General features: G+C 38.4%; 1 protein-coding gene across 1 annotated transcript in view; it reads left to right on the top strand.

Annotated features, from left to right (window-relative positions):
- The first annotated feature begins 1,073 nt into the window (after positions 1 to 1,073).
- Positions 1,074 to 16,201, top strand: part of sfswap (splicing factor SWAP) — a 39,754-nt gene continuing 24,626 nt past the window's right edge. The window contains exons 1-10 of the mRNA XM_083902168.1: positions 1,074 to 1,403; positions 2,893 to 3,056; positions 4,705 to 4,836; positions 6,621 to 6,697; positions 8,269 to 8,494; positions 8,663 to 8,763; positions 9,593 to 9,779; positions 12,489 to 12,747; positions 13,050 to 13,202; positions 13,377 to 13,470. Of these exons, the coding sequence (XP_083758294.1) occupies positions 1,213 to 1,403; positions 2,893 to 3,056; positions 4,705 to 4,836; positions 6,621 to 6,697; positions 8,269 to 8,494; positions 8,663 to 8,763; positions 9,593 to 9,779; positions 12,489 to 12,747; positions 13,050 to 13,202; positions 13,377 to 13,470 (1,584 nt within the window). The 5' untranslated portion in view covers positions 1,074 to 1,212. The remainder of the gene's footprint in view (positions 1,404 to 2,892; positions 3,057 to 4,704; positions 4,837 to 6,620; positions 6,698 to 8,268; positions 8,495 to 8,662; positions 8,764 to 9,592; positions 9,780 to 12,488; positions 12,748 to 13,049; positions 13,203 to 13,376; positions 13,471 to 16,201) is intronic.

Raw genomic sequence — 16,201 nt, 5'->3', positions numbered from 1 at the left:
TGTGACGTCCATTTAATATTCATAGCATGTGTAGCTGATCTAATGAAAACAACTTGGATAGTACTGTAAATATTTATGCCTGATTAAATTGTCTTCGGTACATTTTGTGTCAAACTGCTTGTGTACAGAGGAGCACTGAGGGAAAACAATCACACTGAATAATAAGTGTTGTATGTATAGAGATACTGCTGAATTCCACTTTCACTTTACATTTGAATCTGTCGCCCATGATGTCTAATGCCTACAAATAAACTTTTTGCATGACTAACCATCCATTTATCCCTCTTCTAGCACTTTTCTAACAAAACAACTGAAAAATCCTCCACCGCATGACTAGCAGACTTATAAAATCTTTTAATGTGATTATATACTGCAGCTTAGAACAGAGGCTGTGTTATTAAATGATTACAAAAGAAAAGCCAGGCTTCCATGTCAATGAAAAAAAGAACCAGAAAAAGTGGAACACATATTTAATCTAATCACTTTCTTTGCCCATCAACTCTTCTAATATTGTCCCGTTATTACCAAAAAATAAACTGTACTTGTCTTAGACCCACAAAGGATAATAAAGTTGAAGAAAGGGATATTTTTTGTGTTGTTTATTAATTATCTACCAAATATCTGTATCTGTGGGGGAAATGCATGTGAATAATACACCAGTTTTTTGGGTGTTTTTACCTATACAAGTACCTATACACTTATATGAGCATGCTTATGTATATTATATACCGTTTCTGCCGTTAAACAATCCGAAATGGTTCAGCCTACTCACTTTTCTTCCTACAGTAACAGCACAGTGTCAATGAGTGTAACAAAGGTCCATTCCCCACCTGCACATTCCACACACATCAACGCTTGGCCAAACTATAATTCTATAACTATAATTCTACTTTTACCCTTTGTTAAAATATTTTAAACAAAAATGACATTATGGCATTGACTAAAACGTATATATATTTTTAAATACAACTATTTCACTTTGTGGTGGGGGGAAAAAATCTGTCGAAATTGCGGATCGGAAGGCACAACAGCATTTACTTACTTTCCAACATGGCGGCGGGTTGCACGTAGAATGTTGTGTTTGAGGACAACATAACGGATTTTTGCTCAGTTTTGGACCTCCTGCGAGCAGTTTGCGCTTTCAGAACCGGGCCTGTACCATCTTAACCGTTAAATGTTTTAAGATAAGCTGGTGACGCGAATATCCTTGAGATGTATCGTCGGGGAGCGGCGAAGAAAAAGAAGCCCGTGAAGAAGGAGCTGAGTGACAGTGATAAATACGCCGACCTCTTGGTGTTCGGCTATGCCTGCAAAGTGTTCCGAGACGACGAAAGGGCTCTTTACCACGAACATGGAAAACACCTTATTCCATGGATGGGGGACAAGAGCATCATGATCGATAGGTCGGTTGAACAAACTTAGACCGAAGCATTATGTTAACCATCTATGCTATCCGTTAGCCCCTTTCAAAAATGCAAGGGACCACTTTGGAATTTGTCTTACAGAAGCTTGGAAATACCTGCAACTGTCGGCGAATGTTTAATATATGCCTTCCAGTTTGTCTTTGGACGTTCTGAAATGATAAACACATGGCATTTGAAGTTTCTAGTGTAACATGCGAACATGCAAATCCGAGCCAGTCCTAGCTAACAGTAGCCACGATGCTAAACAGTCAGTATGGCACTCATTTGCCAATGTAACCTTAAACCATGTATTTACAACCCAAATGTAGTGTAACTCAATGCCACACATGCTGAAAACCAGGGGTATAACCTGTTGTATTATAATGAATTATTTTGAGCTGGATGCCTTTTAAACTGGTGTCTGAATGTATGTGACAAATTGAGGCCAATAGTTAGCTTTGAGGTGGCTTTACCTGGTTTGCATGTTTGCAGAATTTCCTCTGGAAGTTGTTTACTCCATGCACACTTTGTGGTTGAAGATATGGCTGTAAAACCTGATTGTGATATATTATTTATGAGTGAACTGGGATGTTGATGTAATGCTGTGTGACATCCAGAGGAAATTCTTACCACGACGAAAGTTACTTTGGTCACAGTGATTCAAATTATCACAATGTCACCCCATCACCATGTTGATGTCGAATTCAATCTGGTCCGTTTAAACCTAAAAGCTCTTTTCAGCCTTTCTGCAAAATATTGCTGTTGGTGATTGCACAGCTAGTATGCACCAAATTACACACACCTAAAAATAGATGTTGTCCTTTTTGAATCACCTTGATCTGCAGTGACCTACCTTGTGTTAAATATGTACAGCTTTTGTATGTTTGTCTTTATCACATAACCCAGTTTTTCCCCAGCAAGGTAAGGGGCTAAGGGGTCCTGCCAAACCCCGAATGCCAACCACAGCTCCCCATTTCTTTGTCTTCATGAAGAAACTGCAGCTGGGATGTGGCGTAGAGGGATGAACCTTGGAAAATGTCGTCCATTTGGGTTCTTGCGGATAGGTATTTATGTGCTCGGGTTTGTGTGAATGTAACTATCTTTGCAGATGTAGAAGTAATGATGAGAGTTACAGGGGGGGATTTGAACCCTGTAAGGTAAGAAGCGAGTTGCTTTGTTTGTCTTTTTCTTTCAAGGTTTCTTGGTTTATAAGAACAAGAGAGAGTTTGCTAGGTATTTAAAGAGGACGATTGACAAGTAAGCCCAGTGACTTATCTAGGGCTATATTGTTTTGTCAGTATTTTGCGAAATTTTCACAATTTAGCAACTAGCTTTATAAATATATTCCCTTTTGACAGACGAGAGGTAGATCTTTTAAGTGCTTTACATTTTGGGTTGTAGGTTCCCTTTCATTGGTAAGTAGGTCCTTGTTGTGTCTAATTAACTTTGTCAAATTCCCTTCTCTCTAATCCTTTTTATCATTCAACAGATATGATGGGCGGGGTCACTTACATGACCTTTCAGAGTATGACAGCGGGTCATGGAATACGGCCTACCAGCTGTCGGAAGAAGAGGCCAGGATTGAGACGCTGTGCGACGAGGAGAGGTACCTGGCTCTGCAAACGGACCTGTTGGAAGAAGAGGCCAGACAAGGTGAGCAGGGCGTCAGTTCTGACTCTTAGCGATGAAAATATTCAAAATGAATTCATATGGGACATCTTTATGTGAATGTATCCATAGTGGGTCCTGCAGATTGATGTTGAACTAAAACTTTTTGTACTTAGAATTCTGTAATCTGGATAAACTTAATTCCTAACAGCTCTTCAATCAACTTCAGATAAAACAAATGTCTTAAATTACTTAATTAGTATTATTAATTATTAGCCTTGGATGGGTGTCAAGAAAGCCCTTTCCCACTCATGAGTGTGACACTGCCATTTGTCTGTGTATAGAATTTGTTGGATTAACAGCAGTCCTAAACCTTGTTTTTTTAATGTCATATACTGGTCCTTAAATCACTCACTTACACTTTTTACAGTTTGCAGGGCTGTTAACATGGTATAGTTGCGTAGCTGCTTTCAAAATGGAATCCTTCCAAACTTTCTTTCGTTAAGTAAATCATTGTCTGTATTACCAATGTTTCATTACACTTATTATTTTAATTATCCAAGTTGTCGCTTTGTGGTAGCCAGGGTTTCAGGAGAAGCCACGTCTAAACATACAGACCACCAGTATTGCACTGTAGCGAATCCGCTGTCAAATTGAACTCCTCTCAAACCTCTGACTTTGTCAAATTTATTACACTTATTACTGATGATGTCTCATTAAACTAATTAGGTTAATTCCTCACGTCATAATTTCAGCCTTTGTCAGTGACGTCTTGCTATTTAAATGTCACAATGTTCTCAGGCTGTCAGTGATTGAGTTATTGTTCATATAATTTTTAATATAAGATGTGCGTCCTGTTTTAATACATGGACTACTATCCCAAGTGCATCAGTACAAATAGCAAAGCTGCAACTTCACTGCACTTAAAGCTTGGCTTCATCACAAAATCAGATTTTTCCAGAGAGGGACCTGCTAATTTTCAGCTTCCGACCGTTTTGAAAAGGACTGGCGTTGACTCATATAGTGTAGCTGCATCTCAGTCATTTTACACTGTAATGAAACGGGCTGTATTGATGACAAAGCACCCTTCAGAAAGACAGACTTAATGGCTTTAATTGAATTAATTGCCAGAATTTTAAGTGAAATATGGTGACTTGTGCCCAAACTGACAGCGCAGAATGAGCCAGCTAATGATGTGTCGTACACACACTGCAGAGGGTTCATCCCCCACCCTGGTTTGCCCTTGAATTTTAGGGCCTGACCCCATTCACTGAAGCTATTACCCATCTGTCCAATGAAGGCACAGCAGGGGAGAATTAGGAATATTGAGAGTTATTGTGGAATTTTTGTCCTTGCTTCTTTAATAAGTATACACTGTAGTTTGCCATGAATTTCAATAGAATACTGGTGGAGTCTGGTGCCAAGTCCCTATGTATATTTGCATCCGGCAAGTGCTGTATATGTCTTTTCTATTAATAAGGGGAAGCAATACAAGTAATTATAGAATGTAATCAAGCAGTGAGTGCCAACTTGTGGTTTATTAAATTGCTTGTTTTATATATTATACTTTGATGAACTGCTGTAACTTATCCACTACAAGAAAGAATAAAAGGAAATAAAACTTTAGCCCAAAAATGATTGTATTATTAACCCTGTGGTAAATTGTTCTGTTGTGTTTTCTTGTTTTGCACAGAGGAGGAGTACAAACGTCTGAGTGAAGCTCTGGCCGACGAAGGCACCTACACGGCAGTAGGCTACAAATACTGTGCAGACTACTATGACCCGTCTCAACCTACGGAGGAGGAGGAAGCCAACAGGGAACTTGGTGAGAATTCACATCTCTTGACAAACCTTTCAGAGTTATTTACCAAGTCACGTGCATTGGATATAAATGAAAATACAGGATGACAAAACACATAGCACCTTTTGTAAGAATTCTTATTGTATATATAAATACGGCTGTCGTTTTATTCACAATTTAAATTGAGTGAATGGAGTGGAATCTTCCTCCACTCACACATTATTCAGCAGCACTGTAAGTCATTGTTGGGTTTACATTTAGGGTTACCTTTAAATCGGAAGTCCTTGACATACCCCTTCTGTCTTTTACGCATTGCTTATGCTGGTCTTTTTGCAAGGTTGAGCTCTTTGACTTCTCGTTTTTTTTTAACTGCTGCATTCTTCTGTGTCTAATCCATGTCTTCCCTTTTAAACTAATCCACACAACCATCTGCAGATACACACGCTCCGGCAGGTTACTGAAGTGGAATGTCTGCCTGTAGAGCACACATTGAATCTGTCAGTATCACACCAAAAATATTTCTTGAAGGCAATAACAATCCTCTGTTTAAGGCCTATAAGTGTTTCCCACATTTTAGCCACGAGTGGAAGGATATTTGACCTTGAGACATTTAGAAAGGTCGACAACTTGTGTTTTTAGCCACTCGTAGGCAACTTAACTCGCACAAACACACGCATACAGCTCACCTTTTAAATATCTGATGTAGACATTGCCGGTGTTTCTCGGTACATTGTAGGACTGGGTCATGTATAGAGTTATCAAACCTTTCAAATGCCAAAAGTGAGTGAGTAACATTTTTTAGCCTATTTCAACTGAATCCCTGCTAAAGTTTGGGGTCTTCACTGTCCCTTCTTTGAAGGCTTTGACATTATCTTCTTCTTCTTTCGGCTTCAGCCTTTAGGGGTCACCACAGCGGATCGCCTGCTTCATTCTTACCCTTGTCCCCTGTGTCCTCTCGACTCTCACATTATCACATATACACCAGAGCAATGCTCGCAGGAGCAAACATTTACAATACCAATCTATTGGCCGTCACTGTTAAGTAGTCAATGGAAAATTAAGTCTATGGGAAAATTATGATTTATATTGTCGGTGAAAACATTTCCTGAGGAGTTAATGGACTCATTCGCTAGTTTCAGGTGTTTTTCAATAGCATATATGCTTCATTTTGAATATATGTATATATATGAATAGAGCATAAAGCAAGGCCTTCGCAAACAATCTTTGAAGGTTGTCCTTCTGTGGTTGACGCCATAATTGGTTGACACCTGGGTTTACACCATACAATACTTTAAATTACTCTGCGTTTGCACTACTGCTAATAAATAACTGTAAGCATTAAGAGCATGTCTTAGAAAATGTGAATGCATGACACGAACAAGTTTAACTGTCAAAGTGTAAACTGAGAAGTGGAGGAATGTAAAAATGTTCTTCTTTCCCCCACCATAGACGCCGGGTTTTTAATTGAGGTCCCTGCCCCGTCATTACTGCGCAAATTTCCTATAGTACAATATTAACACTGATTAATAAATGTTAATTTGGTTTTCCACAGTTTGGATCGAAAATAATCTAGCATTAACTCACTGTGATGTATTTATGGTGGGAATTAATTAGCATTTGTGAAGTTTTTTTTTTTTTTTTTTTTTTTTTTACCCCATTTCTAATTATTTAGGAATTAAAAATTAGTCACTGCTCAGCTGGGTATTTATCCAACAGGGTGTGTTAACTTTCCCCATTTCAAATGACTAACAAACAGTTTATTGCATCTTTTTTTCTTTTTTTTCCCCAATGTCTGATCAAATACATAGAGGAGGCAGATCCCGAGGAGAATGAAGAACCATTTGTTGCTCCTGCAGGGCTGCATATTCCCCCTGATGTGGAACTGGTGAGTATTTAAAGTCTTTTCATCCATGCAGTACAGTTGGTTGACAATCGGTACCTCCATGTGCAATTAAACACCAAATCTTCTTTGGGTTTAATGCTAATCTTCATAACGAGGAAATGGTGTAGACTGGGAAAATGCAGTTGGTTAGAAAGTGTGATATTTGTATGGATACAGTTCACAGGTATTTCGTTTTCTGTTGTAGAGAGCTTCTAAAACCTTATTAAATATTTTGTTTATCATATTTTTCCATCATAAAATATCATATTTTAACATTTTTCTTATGATTAATACAGAACGGTGCATTACTGTTACACCTTTTCAGCATCTACTATATATTCTCTTTATTTCTGAAAGGTGCATTACTTTTTGATAACGTTAGCCCACCTCTGAATTAAAAAGAAGCACACATCTGTTGTGCGTGAAAGGTGATGCTTTACACTGGCTGAACATCTGATGACAACAAGCAAGTGGTGATGGATTGAAATATTAAAAATGCATTGCTGCTGCTTTGTTCTGTGTTAGTGATGGTCTCCCCTCAGGATCAAGCCAGTCCACAAACAGAACCCTAAACCACCACCACCCTCCCTTCAGCTGGCAATTTTTAATCATGAGTTGAAAGACGAGCTTTCATGTGGTGTGTGTGTTGTGTGAATATTGAGTATGCCATGCTGTGTGTGTGTGTGAAACGGTCAAAAACCCCTTGTGGATATATACGGAGCCTGTAGAATATTATAGACATATTATAGCACTCTCTACGCACTATATCCCCTTTCATTTGATGCATGCATGTTTTTTAAAGTAATATTTTTTTTTTTTAAAGCAGGAAGAATACTTTTTGAAGGTCTTTATCCAGAATCTAGCTGGGTCATCCATTAAGATTATTGTTATGGCATTTGTCTGTAGTGTAAACAGTAATCAAATGGCTGTGAAATGTATACATTATAAATATATATATATATATATATATATATATATATATATAAATGTATACAAAATACGTTATAGCTTAGTTAAGATGTTTTCTTTGTGCATGTCACATCAACATAAAATGAGTCGTACACAACCACTTTCCCCTAATGGCTAAGTTCTGAGTCCTTGTGTGTGTGTCAGGAAGTCCTTGGCAGCTTAGATTACAATAATGGCCGGTTAGGGTTGGAAGCTGGCATCTTTTTGGCTAGTGTCTCGGAAGTTTGTATTTATTACGACTTTCATCCCAATGAGATATGCGCGTTCCTTTGGAGATTGCTGCACTTCTTTGGACTCTCGAGGTAATGACGGAGGATTAATCACGGAAAGCACACAAGGGGAACAATAATGAATGAATAATAGACCATTTTTTTTGTTCCACTGATTTGCACCCCATGCGTATCTTTAGAATTAATGTCATCACAGCGAACATAAGAGTGCTTGGCATACAAATGCTTTTGAGACGGAAACAAGATTCTATTCGGGGAAGTGGCTATTTATAAATTGTGGATTTTGTCATGATATTTACAGCAAGCATTTTTTTTAAATAGTCAGTGAACACATCTGTATTTCTTGACCTCTTTTTTAATCTTTTTTGTGTGTAGCCGGCAACAATTAAGACCAACAACATCATCGAGAGGACAGCCAACTTTGTGTGTCAGCAGGGCATTCAGTTTGAGATTGTGCTGAAAGCGAAGCAGTCTAGTAACTCCCAGTTTGACTTTCTTCGCTTTGACCATTACCTCAACCCTTATTACAAACACATCTTGCGGGCCATGAAGGAAGGTCGATACAACCCGGTCTCGGCCAACAAGAAAGAAGAGTTGCAGGGTGAGTTATAGGAAGCGGTTACTGAATTCTTAGCTTTCCTTTACTCAAGTATTTCAAGTACAGCAACTACTGTGTAGCTATAGAATCTTTAACGCATGAGCAAGGCCACATTGGTCACATTAACAAGTAGCGTTAATGATATTGTTTTTTGTGAAAATGTTTCTGTAGAGTCACAGTCCGATGACTCGGATGACGATGGGGATGGAAGCTACCTCCATCCCAGCCTGTTTGCTCCTAAGAAGTGCTCTCGCCTGGATGAGCTTGTTAAGGTAATTGTAAATAAATGTGCCACCTGGTTTGGATTTTCTTTACTTCGACACTGTTGCCACTTTGCATCAGTGTGCTCTAAAAATGGCACGTCTTGAAAATGTCACATTTCTCCTCAGGATGTGTATGTATGTATGTATGCTGCAGCTCTGATCACTAGGCAACCAGTGCCTTTTCTCAGAATTACAGTTGCATCCTTTTTGTGCCGCTTGTATCTGTTACCTGCTGTGACAATAACAGGTGTGTTAAGATGTTCTTTTTTGATTGAAAGCATGTTTTTAAAGCAACACAATGAGCTCTTTTTAATGGAAAACCATCCCACCATTTGTCTCGTGTTAAGCTCCTTTCCACGTTACTCTCCAATTTTCCTCCAATGACTTATGCATAGGTCATATCGATTTGGTGATACGTCGTTGTCCTTCCTCGTACGATACAAGAATCGATATGCCAACACAAATATTGATATTGTAATTAACAAATTAAGGCGCTCTAAAGTAAACAGTCCGTGCCAGTTTCACTTGTTGGACGTCTGCTCAAATAAATGAGGGAAACTTGGGTGGAAGTTACCTGGCCGAAGAAGAGGGAGTTTACAGCGGGATAAAGGCGGCAAAAGCTACATTAAGAGACACCGCACTTTGTTCTCTATGTTGTAAATAAACAGAATGTATCGCTATATGATTGTCTTGCAATGTATTGATAATCATGATGGAATCATTGTATAAGTGTTAATAATGTATAATTGTTTACTCATTTACAGATGACTTGTATATTATTGTGGAGAGATAAAGCTTTTTTGTCCCCTACAACAAAACATGCCTTGTTGCTTTGCAGCCTCTTAAAGTGATGGACCCAGACCATCCTCTGGCCGCCCTTGTAAAAAAAGTTCAACAAGAAAGAAATGGTACTGCACCTGCACCTGCACCTGCACCTGCACCTGCACCTGCACCAGTCCCAACCAAACCAGAGGAAGTTCCAGATCCGGCTGCATCCAGTACACAAGTGCACTACACAGCTGACCGTGAGTGACAACACACCATTAAGCCTCTTCATAGTTTTCATCATATGTCCGGTTAACACAGTCATTTCCATTTTCCCCTGTACATTTCTTTTTGTTTGTCTACCACTGACTACAGCAATGGTTTGATTGTTCTGCCACTGCTGGTTGTTCAGTTAATCTCCCGACTACTTAACGCTCACTACAGTGTGCAATCGAGTTGAAAGCGCTTTCCAAGTCTTTCTGTAAAGTAATTTTGAGGTTGGTGTTGTGGAACAGACTGGAAAACTAGCAGACCTAATTACCTATTCTAGACATTTCTACACATACATACATTCAGACATGACCAGTAAAGATGAACCAAATAGAGGTGGCGTAAAGCGAAACTCGTATGCAGCGTCAATAAATAAATAATAAATGCTCCCAACAAAAAACTTACACTTTGAAAGCTTTCCTCTCAATTGGATAATGACAGAAAATGTGCCTCAACTCAATAACTTACCTAAACAAGCATTTGATCCACACACACCTGTAGAGCTGAAACGTATTTTTCGTAATCGATTAATCTGTTGATTATTTTCTCGATTTATCGTTTGGTCTATAAGATGGCGTTGATCTGTGTTTGTCAAACCTGGAAATGACGATGTTCTCGAATGTCTTGTTTTGTCCACAAAAAGATTAAGTTTGAATGATTTCTTTATGTGGAGTAAAGAAACAAAGACAATATTCACATTTAAGAAGCTAAAACAATTAGAAATCTTATGTATATAATGAATAAAAGCTTCAAACCAATTAACAAAATAGTTGACGATTAATTTAGTAATAATTGATTCATTGATTAATTGTTTTTTTTTCTACACACCTGTTTGCTGCTGTTGTGACACAGATAGTCTGTGTTATTATGAGTGACTTGGATAAAGAAAGTGTGACTAACGTCATTGAGGCTAATGTAATACCTTGATATTATAAATGAAGCATTTATTATAAGAATGAAAACATTTCTGAGTTTGGATGAAAATGACATCTTAAGAATTAATTTTAAGAAAGTCATAGCACTTCAGTTTAATTACAGAAAAAATCTCATGTGCATCTGCTGTACACCAGGTCATCTGTGTGTCCAATTATTCTCTTTCACATTTATTCACTGCACTGCTGCTCCCTACCATGTATGTGTTAATATTCCCCTGAAACAATAGTTTAAATAAAACCCTGTGGTTGCTGGTCGCTATTGACCCATGAGAGTTTACTTGTCCATTACTGTAATTTATTCATCTGAGAGACAGCATTGGAGGGTGCCCTTTGATCTGATCCTTTCTGCCGACGTAAAGCCGTTAATGTTAGTAAATTGGTTGTGGATGTGCAAGCTATTTAATGCAGTCGATGAGCACTGTTGCTCAGAGCAGGCTATTAATATGCCCATCCATGAAGCCGTGCTTGACTTTGTGCATTCAAGGAAGCCTTCTCTTGTGTTTTTTTTTTATATATTTTTTTTATCTGCTACCAATGACGTAGAGCTGGCAAAATAAGTTGCTTCATTTCTTCATCTTTTGTGCTGGATTGCTGCCTCGAGGTTTCCGAATGTAATCATTGCCCCTGACCTTAATGGTTGCCGTGAAAGACAAGTGTGCTTAAGAACTGACTCATCAGCCAACTTCAACATTAAAGGTGCATTATGTAATAAATCTAAAGCAACTGGCCATAAAATCCTCCTAATATGTCACAGAGGCTGAGGAATAATGTTCATATAACAAACTGAACTCGCCAACAACAACAGTGCAGCCAAAATATTTGTATTAAAAAAATCTTTTGCAGACTGCAAATCATGTTTATGTATTGAAATCATGTTTTGGCATGTGGCGCCACCTACCGCAGTCTACCAATCATTGCAGTCAGTAGAGTCTCAGCTGCCGAACAACCACGGGTTGCCAGTTACGTCAGAAAACGAAACCTAAAAGACGTCGGTATTTCGGTATTTTAAATTTGAATGTAGTAACCGTTTTTGGCCCCATTCTTACATATGGCACCTTTTAAAGTAAAATCATGAACTATATCAAGTCACCTGACTTCCATTTATCCACTGAATTTAAAAATATTCTTTTCGGCAATTTCCCCTTTCAACTCTGCCACATGTTTGTGAATGTCAGGTTGACTAGATGTGTTTAACTGACCTGACCATTTATGTTGTCCTTGTCTCTGTACTGCTTATTCCTCTCCTCACTCACAAGGGAAGATTTTTTTTTTTTCTTTTTCTGGACAAATGTTAATTTATTTTGACTTTCTCACGAGGATTCAAAGGAATTACTGCTGTGAACATTTAAACAGAACATTAAGGCAAGCTTGTCACGCCACAGTACATAATGCAGCTCAAACATGAATCAAGCCTTGGAAAGCAGAAGGTCTGTCAGAGTTTTATAATGAACACCTGCTGCTCACACTCGAATGCAGCTGCTTACATTTTGTCTACACTTCTTTTATTGACACAGTCTAAAGTGCTCGTAAGAGCAGCAAATCTAAAGGCATCGATTGAACACAACTACATTAACTCACGTTGAGTAAGATTTGTTTCCTCTTGCGATGATGTATTCCTGTTCATGTAAAAACAGGAATACACTAGGCTGAACTTAGTACCTTTAAGTGCTCTTGAAAAGGTTTCTTTTGCAGATTATTTCTTCCTGACATTCCATTTAATTCATGTTCTCCCCCCCTTTCATTTGTTTACATGACGTCCTTCAGCAATGTACTATGGGTACTACATGCTTCCTGATGGAACATACTGCATGGCCCCGCCTCCCCCGGGGATAGATGCGACCTCTTACTACAACAGCATGCCCTCAAGTGCAGCGACACCAGCGGCTCCTGCCACGTCTTCTGGGGCTTTGCCTAATGTGGCAACAACACTTACCTCTCCTGAAACTGTCACCGTGGCACCACCAGCTTCAGCCCCCTCTCAGGTCAACAGCTCTGCCGCTCCAGCAAGTGCACCAGAAACCAGGCAAGATTTTTGTGTTCTCGTCCAAAAATGTGTTAATGATATAATTATAGTCAAGAGATTTAATTAAGCATCAATTAATGTATTATTGTCATGTTAGCGCAGTGAAAATAATGAAACCATAAAAGCGTAATAATTATCGGTGCTTTTTTTTTTTTTTGTCGAGTCTGTCTGATTTGTTTTCTAAGGTGCAGCAGTATATTAGGATTTATCACTTTAATTGATTTTTCTAAAATGGAATAATTGACTCGAGAAGAGGCCACGCTTAAAAATATGAAACCTTTTTCTCGATTTGAAAACAACAGCTCAAAAGACAAAGCTCAAGTTTCCACAACAGCAGCACCAGCCATCATCCCACCACCACCTGATATCCAGCCTGTCATCGACAAGCTGGCCGAGTACGTCGCAAGGAACGGACTGAAGTTCGAGTCCAGTGTCCGTGCCAAGAATGATCCACGGTAAAGTGTTCTTGCCAGAAATAAAACTGTTCATCATGTCAAGGTTCAGGCTAACGAACTCATAACAGCCTTTTTTTTTTTTTTTTTTCGGACAATGCACAACCTCTTTCATGATCATCTAGCTCATCTTCTGTCTGCAGTCATCTAATACAGCTTGTGTTCTGTCTCTTGAAGGTTTGACTTTCTACAGTCCTGGAATCAGTTCAACCCCTATTACGAGTTTAAGAAGAATTACTTCTTGCAGAAGGAAGGAAAAAGCATATTAGAGGTACTTTTTTTTTTCCCCCATGTATTTGTTTCTGGTTGGTGTGGTTTTTACCTGTTGATTAAAGACTATTACACTGCTTGACTAGTTCAGAATTGAACACAATTAAAGTAGTATCGCAGAGTCTGCAGTTAAATAATGGCATATTGGTTTGCAGAGTGTGGCTATTTCAGCAATCTTCATTCTTTTTAGATTAATCTCCACGTGCCTTTGCTGAATTTGATTATTCATTGCTCTATTCGAGTAGTTATATGCTGGTTTATTTCTGACACAGCCAACCTTTTACTTATTTTTTTATTTTTTTTAATACAAATCCTGCCAAAATGCTCTGGTTTTACGAGACACCATCTGTTCCACTTTCCTCCTTGCTTGTTTACAACATCTGGGAATAAGCATGTATCGATAGATGAAAGGCTGCCGTTTGCCGGCGGGCACCTGTGTAATCTTTTAGATGCAACATTTAACATGCGGTGTACATCAACAAAATATTAATATCCGTTTTCTTTTTTCATGATTTTTGGTGGTTGCTTACCATGCACACACCTACTGTATTATTTTTACATTTATCTGCTACGGAATTGTACAGAAACTCATTAATACTTAAATCTCTCTAAATAAAGCTGTGCCAAATGGTACATGAATGCTGATAAAGGGGAATTTTATCACCTTTAAGAAAGAAAGGTCAGTATTATATTAAGTAGATTCATATCAGTCAAGCAAAAACAGCTTAAATTATGCTATGAGACACAGACTTCAACCCACACACACAGAAAATAAATGGTGTGCATACTGTGTTGGCACAGTTGTTGGAAAACCAACAAGTGTATACAAAATCAGCAGGAATTGTTGTCTCACAAATAAGTGCTGCAGTGAGAGCAAACATTACTAAAATCATTACTATACAAGTAAGAGAAAAAACTGTTTTTCCCCTGTGAAAACTTGATGTATTAGCAATTGTCACACTTGCAGCCAACTTGAAATAAGGTGGGTTTTTTTATGCCGATATATCTCGACTTGCTGTGTCTGGATTGTCTGGATCCAAAAAGTATTAAAATCAAAACGGAGATGGAGAGAACACGTTTTATTGTCCACCATCAAAACTTTCAAGGTTCCACCATTGATATCTTTGTTCCCAGTACTGCATCTTATTTCAAGTGTTACCATCTTGAAACAAATCAAATGGCTGCACTCTGAAAACCCAATTCCTCAAGAACTTATTCTGCAGATATTTAACTTGCCCAGTATTTTCTAGAGGTGGGAAGCTTCAAACTATCACTGCCTGTTGTGCATCTATAGTGCTATAGATGCTGTATTGTACTGGTTTACTTCCCTGGAATCACATCTGGAAATATTCACATATAGTTTTGCAGCTTGATTATACAACAGGGACTATTTAAGCAACCAGGTCCACTTTAACTATGCATACTTTTCTTCGTGTTAGAGTTAAAGGACAAGAGAGTTATACTATCTCAGTACTAGTAATACATTTTGAATGTGCGCAAAATGAAAGCAATTACAAGCTGAACAACTCGATCAGTGTGACCTGCTAACCTGCCAAGGTCCCTTTTGAATATGATTTTATGACGCCCAGAAGTTGAGCTTTTTTAATTGCGGGACATTTTCTCCAAGTTATTAACCAACAACATCCAATAAATATACAAGTTATCGATACTCAATATCTCTGGAAATAAAAGAAGCAACACAGAGCTCTTTCTCTCTCTCCTGCACTTTTGTGGTTATTCATGTTTTATGTGTAGTGCTTATAAAGTCACAGGAGCCAATACAATACAAAGCCATCATCCCTCACAGATAAGGGAATTATGTGATATGGAAAGTCAAATAGCTCGGGGAGTTGACACATGGAGCAATGCGTTTTTTTTTGTTTTTTTTAAACGTGTCTCCAATCAGAAAGCATTCAGATACTATTAATTTTTAAAAGTATTTATAAAAGACCTGACTTGAACCCAATCGAACATCTCAAGATTGGCCTGTAAAGGTCCAACAAAGGTCCCCATCCAGGCTTGAAAGGATCTGCAAAGAAGTGAAAAAAATGATAGAAAATCCCCAAATCCAAATCAAACCACAGATATGTGTGTGTTATCAAAGTCCAATGTGCTCTGAGTAAAGACTCTGAATAGTTTCTGAATGCACAGTATGTGTGCACTTAAATATATTCTAGGTTTGTTGAGCTCGCTCAGTGCCAAAATGAAATACGAAAAAGTGTGTGTGTGTGCGAGAAAGTTTTGCAAGGCGCAATCTGTCTTCTGACGAATCAAATCCATTAGCTTGTCACAGTGCAGGGAAGTGTGGCCCATTATAACACAGCTGATGCTGCTCCAACAAACAGCTGCGCTGCTTTTCTATCAAACCCCCCTCGCCCGTTTTGTTTGTGGTGTTTGCTATGCAGATATCATTGCTCTTAGTCACTGCTTTTTTTGTAGGTGCACAGTCGATGGAAAAAAAAACATGAGGAGGTTGGTTAAAATCATTGTGGGACTGTTTTTTTTTTATTATTATTAAAGCAGATAAAATCTTTGTAAACTGTTACACTTTAGGATTTTTTAAATACCATATTTATTTGACCAAATGCATATGCAAACTCAAATCTTGAGTAGCCAAAGTGTGTTCTATAGTCTATATGTTTGCTACCCTGCTATGAAACGCGTCAGGTTCCCGTTCCGAGCTGACCCTCTTCTGTGCTTTGGTAATGTATCACTTGGGAATTCCAATTATT

This window comes from Microchirus variegatus (genome assembly GCF_963457635.1).
Source record: "Microchirus variegatus genome assembly, chromosome: 16".
NCBI lineage: Eukaryota > Metazoa > Chordata > Actinopteri > Pleuronectiformes > Soleidae > Microchirus > Microchirus variegatus.
The sequence above is the reverse complement of the archived record's forward strand: the minus strand, read 5'-3'. Positions and strand labels throughout refer to the sequence as shown.